The sequence below is a fragment of the Mytilus trossulus genome, chromosome 9, assembly GCF_036588685.1.
Source record: "Mytilus trossulus isolate FHL-02 chromosome 9, PNRI_Mtr1.1.1.hap1, whole genome shotgun sequence".
NCBI classification, from domain to species: Eukaryota; Metazoa; Mollusca; class Bivalvia; order Mytilida; family Mytilidae; genus Mytilus; species Mytilus trossulus.
Genome location: NC_086381.1, coordinates 36,192,432 through 36,202,114, shown reverse-complemented (window position 1 = coordinate 36,202,114; position 9,683 = coordinate 36,192,432). Strand labels below are relative to the sequence as shown.

The 9,683-nt window shown below is 31.6% G+C and overlaps 1 protein-coding gene across 1 annotated transcript; it reads left to right on the top strand.

Annotated features, from left to right (window-relative positions):
* The first annotated feature begins 2,060 nt into the window (after positions 1-2,060).
* On the top strand, positions 2,061-5,026 carry LOC134684585 (uncharacterized). The gene is made up of 4 exons (XM_063543881.1): positions 2,061-2,170; positions 3,250-3,505; positions 4,293-4,462; positions 4,785-5,026. The coding sequence occupies exons 1-4, from the start codon at positions 2,065-2,067 to the stop codon at positions 5,024-5,026; spliced, it is 774 nt and encodes a 257-aa protein (XP_063399951.1). The 5' UTR covers positions 2,061-2,064.
* The last annotated feature ends 4,657 nt before the right edge of the window (positions 5,027-9,683 follow it).

Sequence of the window (9,683 nt, the reverse complement as noted above, 5' to 3'; positions counted from 1 at the left end):
AGATAATAAGAACATATTATGTGCATTACGACAGAAAATTATATTGTGCATATTGACCAAAACATATTTTTTTCTGGGGGGTAATGCCTCATTTTAATTGAAATTTTAGACCTAGATATACATCTGCAAACGTTTGTCAACGCAATTTCTATGTGACCCCGCAACAAATTGTCATCAAATTTTCTAGGGCATAATATAGGATGTGAACATCAATAAGAATTATTAACCTCTCGAGGAATTATGAGTTTTTGAACTAAGGAATCCTTTTGAGATTTATTTTTGTCCAGTGTCAACGTGGGTGTGGTAAGTATTCGAACGTGCTCTTAAGGGTTCTTTCCTATCATAATTGATACTTCTGTCAGTCCTGTGAACATCAATAAACTTATATAAGTAATTACTTCATGCAATGGTATATTATGTCGTATCATGATTTAGTTTACTTATTAATTTATTAAGGATGTACTAAGGTGAGGTTTAGGACTAAGTGTCAAATGTTCAGACTCCTTTGAGTTTTTCCATACGATACAATGTATTATTTTGCCCCATAACACCTATTTATCTTTTAACATAAGACAAAATAGCCCATTAAAGATTATTTGGCAAAATTCAAGCAGATTCTTGATTTTATTTCTTTTAATTTGAGACCAAAATAATACCAATGCAAATATAACTCAGCCTTTCCCCGCAATACGTTTTAAATCAAATATCTCGAATAAGAAGCTCCATTACCTATCAATTTATTTAGCTTATTTTGATCCTTAACTAATACTCTTCCAGCTTAAAGGATCAATTTTGAATTCTTAATTTATTTAATTTTACCTTGCATGTAGATCACCTAAGTACATCTTAAGATAGCTGTAGTGTAGTGGTTAGTGCATCGGACGACTAACACAAATGTTCGTGGTTCGACTTCCGTTCCGGGATGAAAATTGCAGGGACTGACTTATCGGCTCTCCCTTGACACCATTTGCGAGTATGGTTTTGAGGAAACTATGCTAGTTCGTCGGAAGGGGACAATACATGGCTGACCCGTGTTAACAGAGAGCCATATCTCTTGTACGTAAAGACACCCTTGTAGATTTCGAAAAATAGCAGCCCAATGCCGCTACAAGGCAGCACTAAAGGATTTACTTAAGTTGCAAAACTTGTTTCCCAATCCACTATTAATAAATATGTTTTAACTTTTAATTTCCAATATTAGTCTATTAGTCTAACAAGTACACAGAATAAAAATTGACAATGTTGAGAGCTAACTAAAACTCATACTTATTTACTTATTTGCAGATAAAAATTACAGTTCACATTGTGTATCCTTTGAATTGACGATAGAGTTTATGCTTTTACATTTGCAACAATAATATATCAAATCAACTAAATGCTTTTTTACTGAATTTTTCGCGTACTTTAATGACGAGATAGCTTTAAATTCATATCCATATACTTTTTGTTTTATTTGTAGTTTTACCATTGAAGAATTTAAGATATCAAGAATGTACATGGTCAACTTCAATTTAAGTGTTTGCTTTGAAACACATGATCCTTGTGTAATACACATGACTGTGTTGAGAAATACACAATTACCAAAGCGAATCTGTAACTGGAAAACTGATTTTATTGATTCAGGTAAATATTTAAATCATTTTTTTTTATATATAGCACAAGATTTGATTTTGCAGCTACTCTAACTGACATAAGTACGCTTGGGTAGTAAAATAATACTATGCAATTTAAAATGTTAAGGCATTTTCACTGATGACTGAAATCTGGCCTATCTGTAGCAAATTTGTTAGACATTATCACCTCCAAGCCTAAACGTAAAGTCTGGGCTTGATTTGTCCGATTAGTGATTTTGGCGCCATAAAGGTTTTAATTTGATTTTAATTTCAAGTCCGCAAATAATTGTTTTTCCTCTGTAAATAGGATTTTATTAACATGCCATTTAGTTTTGCAGTCTTGATTATTTAAGAAAATGTTATTTATAATTTTTATTTTTCAGATTTTTCATACCGAACATTTTTACAAGAAAAGGGACTACCCGAAGATCAAGATCTAACTAACTATCAAATGAAAGATTTGATGGAGCAATTAGGAATCAGTGAATTTCTGCAAGGAGAAGAGTGTTCTAAAAGTCAGACATTATTGTCATCATTGATAAATGGATGGGAAAATGGTATTTTTCTTTATTGTTAAACCTCCCCTTAAAAAGGAAAATATAAAGACACTTTTTAATTTTCGAAAACTCCTTCATACACATATTGAGATTGGGTATGATTGCCAATGGGAAAACTATCCACCTGCATGTAGTTCAAATGATCTAAATGTAAACACTTATAAGTTACTAAACAGACTAGAACGTGGTACAATACCAAGCTAACAGAATTTCCAATATTGGACAAAAAGGGACGAAAATCTCTGTTTTGTGTAATCAGCCTCCGAAGTGTTTAAATGGAATGTTTGTGTTTAGTAAAACGATTGGCACCTTATTTTGCATAGATTTTTGAATAACATTTTCTTATCATATAATAAGTAGGTTTTTAAAAAGTATTTTTGATAGATTTCCTCTTTGTAGCCAACTGTTCCTTCACATTTACACTTTGTATCAGTGATATAACTATTAAAGAACTTTTCAACAAACATATTTTAAGATTTTTTGAAGCTATGGTGCTGATTGACATGTACAATGTCTTATTATACCCCCGCTTTAAAAAAAGGGGGGGTATACTGTTTTACCTCTGTCTGTCCGTCAGTCCTTCCGTTAGTCCGTCCGTCAGTCAGTCCGTCCCATGAATATTTTTCGTCGCATTTTTCTCAAGAACTACAATACAAGGATTTCTGAAATTTGGTTTCAGGGTTTATCTAAGTCAGCTACACCGTGTGATACGTTTTCAGATTGATCACTTGACAACTTCCTGTTTACCGAACACTTGTATGATTTTACACATGATAGCCAAGTTGAAAACTTTCGTCACACTTTTCTCAGGAACTACAATACAAGGATTTCTGAAATTTGGTTTCAGGATTTATATAAGTCAGCTATACCGTGTGATGCGTTTTCAGATTGATGACTTGACAACTTCCTGTTTACCGAAAACTTGCATATTTTTACACTATTTATATTATCCACTTGCGGCGGGGGTATCATCAGTGAGCAGTAGCTCGCAGTTTCACTTGTTTTTTTCTGCACATATTTTAGATATGTTTTTTGTTTGTTACATTTCATATCAATTTTATACCACAATTTTATTACAGAATGTAAAATACCGATGTCGATGCTGCCTACCAATCCAGGATTTGTTACGTGTAAAATACGGGAATCCTGTACATCTTTAGAATGTTGTTTAATCGTTGAAAAACTTGGAAGATCCTTTCAGCTATTTATAGAAATTAAACCATGCCTTTTTCAACTGAGATTAGGTATAGAAGAGATGACCTTTAGTATGCTTTTATTTGACTTTGAATGGGGACAACCAGTCGAGGCCTGGCTGTTTGGTCTTGTGAGAATGAAGTAAGTAATTTAGAATTAAAAAAAATAATCTGTTAATACTCATTAACAACTGTTATCACAAATAATCTTAGCAAAAAATGATGACTAGTTTAAAACAATCAGCGTTTACTTTGTGCTGTATAATTAGCTATTAGAAAATTTAACAAAAAAGTCCTTACATGAATATGTAGTTTATGGAACCCTGTACCATACTTTTCCTTTATTCATTTTTGACTGAAATTATGAGATTCAACCGAATTTCAAACAAATGTCAAGTTTGCGACGTTTTTCTTCAGGAAGTGATCGAATGAATGCAAGCCAAATTATGCCTACCCTTCTCCTATACCTAATATTTCAAAACTATTATCATCATACTAAATTTTAATTCACATAGCTTAATACAAGCATTTGCAGAAGCAGAAGTGAAGATAACACCAACTTTTGTTTTTAGAAATTATTTCAAGCTATAACATGGTCAACAATAATGTGTCCATAGTACACGGATGACCCAATCGCACTATCGTTTGATATGTTCAGTGGACCGTGCAATTGGGATAAAAACTCTAATTTTGCATTACAATTATCAAGATCATATCATAGGGGATTTGTGTACTACGTTTTAGATTGATTGGGCATCAACTTCATCAAAAACTACCTTGACCAAAAACTGTAACCTGAAGCGGGACTGACGAACAGACGGATGGACAGCCAGACGAAAAATATAATGCACATAAATGGAGCATACAAACTTATTTAAAGATGATAACATTGTCTTTTTTTCTTATTCAAATTAATGTTTGCTTTCTAGATTTACCTTAACTGACTTAAGTGCGGAAAATCAGTATTTGTTTGACTTTTCTCTAAGTGTATGTCTAGAAGCTGCGAAAAAAGAACCATGCTATATTGTTGTTAATATCCTTGAAAAATACAGACTTCAAAAACCAAATTGTGATTGGAATACTAAAGTTTCAGTATCAAGTGAGTTTAGATATCATATAAAAATTTGATAATGCTACACTTACAAATGTAAATATGCTAAAAATGATAAATTTTTAAAATGCAATGTGTAAGGTATTTATTTTTGTATTTGAAAATGATATACGATTGTGTGATATATGATTAATATTTAATAGATTGAATTTTTCTTTGAATTTGTGTATGTGGTTTCCCCTTCTGATTTAGAGTCATGAATGCATGCCTCATTTTCTTTATTTATCTATTGAAATCTATCCAACACTTTTATTTTGCAAAATAATTTTCTTGTAATTTTTTATTCGTCATAAGAATTCTGCTGTTTTAGATTTTTCTTATACTGAATGGTTGAGAGCAAATATGGTTACGACAACTAAAACCCTTGCACCATACCTGACATCTAAACTGTTATTTGACATGAGGATTGCTGCCTATTTGAAGGACACCACTTGTCATTTTAACATTCACATGTCAAATAAAACGAACAATGGATGGACCAATGGTAATATTTATTTTAATATAAATTGTGAACCGCCATTTGATTCCAGTTCTAACATCGATAATAGTTGATTTTCATATATTATGCTGAATTTCATGGAAAATATAGTTAAAAGTATTTCTTCTTAAATATCAAAAATATGCAATGTCAATTACTATCAGTCATTTAGGATGCCTTAAGAAAAGCAATTTGTTTAAACTGTAAATAGGTGAAGGATAAATTTGCGTAAACTTTTTTGGATGGATAAAAATGCATTTATTTCTTAATTTTAATGGAACTTCATGAAACTTAATGACCGCCATTGTTTTTTTTTATCTCATAATGGGTTGTTTTAATTAAGTGAATATTAGGGGACAGATACCTAAAGCCATTCGCATTGTTTTTACTGAAACAAATTAACTTTAATCTTCGTATTTATTTTCTTTTAAACTTCTCAAAACTTTGCTGAATTAACTAACATTTCCTGATTTGTATTATGTGACGTCTGACAAATTGATGACGTGAGTTTGACGCGAACTTGAAATATCGGTGACTGATCGATGACCGCTGATTGATCGCTAAAATAGTAACGCAATATGTTGCAAGTACTGTACATGTATATGTCTTAGCTTTATATACTAAATATTGGGCTTTAAATCCAGCAGCAAAACTATTTCATTTGTATTTTTAAAAGGCAATACCATTTTAAAAATATAAAAGTACTTTTGTAATAAGACTGAAATGATGTGTCTGCTTTCAATCTTGCTGGCTTGTTTTGAAATATTGCATGGACACTCTGGCATCTATGTTATTCCATCTTAATAGATTCCCTGCAAGTATAACATGCATATTAGTAAGATGTTTTATGAAGCATTAGATCATCAGTAATAATGAATGGTGAAATTATCTATAAACAAATCATGGTACATATATCTTTCATGTTAGGGGTAGCTCAATTTTCTCATAGCTGTTGATTTTGATTGATGAACCTTGCTTTCAGAATGTGAAGAAAATCTTCATGTGCCAAAATTACAAAGAAATATAAATTGTCATCTTGCTGGAAATTGTACTCAGTTGGATTGCTGTGTCTATGTTCCTCAACTGAACAGAACATTTAGTTTCTATGTTTATATTGATCCATGTTATGAGACGTTTATAGTTGGAATAGAGAAGCTGTTCAGAAAAGTCGATCTTTTAACTTATGACTTTGGGACCCAAGAACGTTTTAATCTTTTAGGAGTCTTAAAACTTAGGTATGTATTTTCCTGTAATTTTAATGTGTTTAAAATTATTATGAAATGACAAAAGCGTTTTGTTTTGAAAAGGTTAACATATATTTTATTGTATTCTTATAATTTGGGGAAACTTGACACATTATGTAAAATGTTTGTCTTAACAATGTTTCTAAAAATTTTAATGTCAATTTTGTAATGATGAATTGAGTATAGTGTTTATAAATACACCCCTAAACCATATATATTCATGTATGGGACGATATAAAAAATCATAAAAAAATAGGGGTAGTCCCTAGGGTCACTCACACCCTCTTGTGTGTGTTTTGAAAACTTGTAAAAGATTGAGACACCAACTCCCTAACCACTTTCATTCCTGTTTGTCATTTCAAAAAGATTGAATGACATGCAAGGTCGATCTCATAAGCGTCACATATGCATATCACTTTGCTAGACCTAACACCTGTCATTTTATTCCAAACTTAGACATCATGGACTTGGGGTGAAGGTGGGAGTCATTTACATTCACTATGGACAGGTCAGTCAGACCTCACAATTGATCCCTGTAGTAGCAAACATTCTTCTGATTTGTGTCTCATAACTTTTGTACTGTAGAACACAAACTCAGTTTTCTTTCCAGGAAAACAAGTCCATTTATACTTTTACAAGCTCGTTCTAAAGTCAACTTGAACTACTAACAGTTAACTAATACGAACAATTACGATCAACTAGAAGAACTGCAATCATTGCGACCACATTGTACCACTACTGACTCAAGACTCATGACCATGAAAAAAAACTTGATATATATATACGTTGCTATTAAAAACCTTGATAGGATATGAGTTATTTGCTTTAATGATTAATTCAGTAAATGAACATAAATGTACAATTAAATATGAATGTTCAATGTTCGTTCTTTTAAATCTTTTAAAAAGATTAATGCAACATGGCCACATTTTTCAGAATTATGTTTGCCTTGGTTTTTGCTTTACTGCCTACAGTGCTTACATCGCTTTGATTGTATTCACTGCAGCTGTGCTATTTTAGCAGTCAGTAAAATTAACGGTACCAATTTTCTTGCACCAGATGTGCATTCCGACAATACCTGTCTCTTCAGTGATGCTCGTGGCCAAAATATTTGAAATCCAAAGCTTATATAAAAGATGAAGAGCTATAATCCAAAAGGTCCCAAAAGTATAGCCAAATCCGTGAAAGGAATCAGAGCTTTGCATGGGGGAAATACATTCCTCAATTTTCCTCAAATTGCATTGGCCGTATAACCATTTCTGATCATTTTTTCATGAACAGTCACTGACTGTATAAATAAATCTCCCTGTTTATGATAAGCTGGTTCTCCATTGACTACTACACTTTGTTTATAAGTTTAAATGAAGCGTAATGCAAGCAGATTTCATTTTTTTTTGTGAATGACCGGTTGACAATGCGTTTCCGTTGAGTTATGATGTCATTAAAAAACAAGTTCGCGGACTTTTTATCCCAAATATTTCAACTGAAAACGTATATTTAGAATGACCATAAATTTGTCATATAAGAATAGAAATAGTTCTTTAGGTTATTTTTAGACATGGTATTCTCCATCTGCCGTGGTATTTGCAAGCAAATACCCCGGCAGAGAAAAGTAAATATCAACACATAGAAATTCGTGAAAAATACCATCTCTCTCATCCAATCAAAATACAGCATTATTACATAAGGTGGAATTAGACCAGAAATAAAACAGTTCAGGTGAAAGATTTATAAATGGACATGGACAACTATTATAACTCCTATATAAATGCCTTGTAAGGCTGTACAACCAATTTATGGTAGAATATATATTATAAAAACATTTGTTTGATCTAAAATGCTGACTTTATTACTTAATAACAGTTGAATAATTGTGTACTTGTAAACCCCATAAATAAGGCATACTATGTTTTATATTTTATATAGATACAGTTTGTATGATTTTCAAAGTGAAGGAATTTACATTATGAATTTAACATTTAACTTATGTTTGGATGATACATGTGACAGCGAAGATAGCTTTTCAGTTCCTGTGCTTGAAAATGTTAAACTTCCAAAACAAAATTGCCAGTGGAGGGATAGTTACAGAGTTAAAGGTGAGATTGAATTTGATCTCATCCCATGAAAAAAGGGTTCTTTTTGGTTTTCGGTCTTAACAAATAATTTGTCCTGTAGTAGGAATTGTTAAGATATTAAGAGTGGGTATTGATTCTCGTTACATTGAAGATCCATTGGTGGCCTTAGGCTGTTGTCTGCTCTATCATGTCTATGGTCGTGCATTGTCGCTTTGACACATTCCCAGTTTCCTTTCTCAATTTTATTAACTATGACGTCTAAAAATGAACTGAATCGCATCTTACATTTTACGGTAATATTGTCCTAAAAAAGCGGAAATCACTATGGGATTCGTTTAAATTTATCGAACCTTTAAACAAACTTATAAGTAAGGGTTATCTCACCACTGTTGTAATTAGATCTTTGAATATAATTTACATTGGCACTAATATTGATTCTGTCATCAGCAAATTAAAACATAACTAAATTTGTATTTTTTTCAAACAGGAGGTATAGAGACATAAACACGTTCATTTTTATCTATTAAGAAGTTAACTTCTAACTATCCTAATGCCTGTCGATGCATTAATTTTTGGCATTGCACAAGTCATGTCTTATTTGACTGTCCATGACGTTAAAATACTTAATCCCTGGAATGTGCTTTTAGTTGATTTTTGTGTCCAATGTATGTTTTTTTTTATTATTAATTGTTTTGGCTTTAACTAGCTGTCAGTAACTGCGAGTTCTCTAAAATCGTACTTTCTTGTTAATTTGACCTGTTGATACTATTTGTATTGTTTTCTTGTTATTTAATGTTATCATAGAACTTGTCTTTATACTAGCTTTGGTTGATTGGATTAACTTCAAATTTCACTTCTTTGTACTATGAACATCAACATTATTTTATTTCTCCTTAAATACTGTTCCGGCACCTGTACATAAATAACACGAAGGGTTATCGAGCACTAATTGTATATTTTTATTGATATACAAGAAATTTCTTGGTGTTCCTAAACAGAAGATAATACACAAAGAAATATACTTCACAACAAAATTATTTTCATTTACCTATGTATGAAGTATTATTATTTATTTTTTTTCAAAGTTGTTTTTTCTTGAAATTGGTTAACATTTCAAAGCGGGTTTATACTTTTTACCTTAATTATTCATCCAATCTTTTTTATTAACTATGCATTTGCATTGTATCACAGATTCAATCTATTTGTTCATTGTTTGTAAATTTGTGTTACTACGTTTTTTGATTGAGTTAAGCCTTTCAATTGATATTTTATAGTGTGTCCTTTTATAATTTTTGTAATAACATCATTTCAGAAAAATAGGGATGGTTGTACCATTAAAACGTTAATTCCCTCTGCAACCGTTTGCACCTGTCCGCAGTCAGTTATCTGTTGTTCAGCCGTTGTCGTCTGTT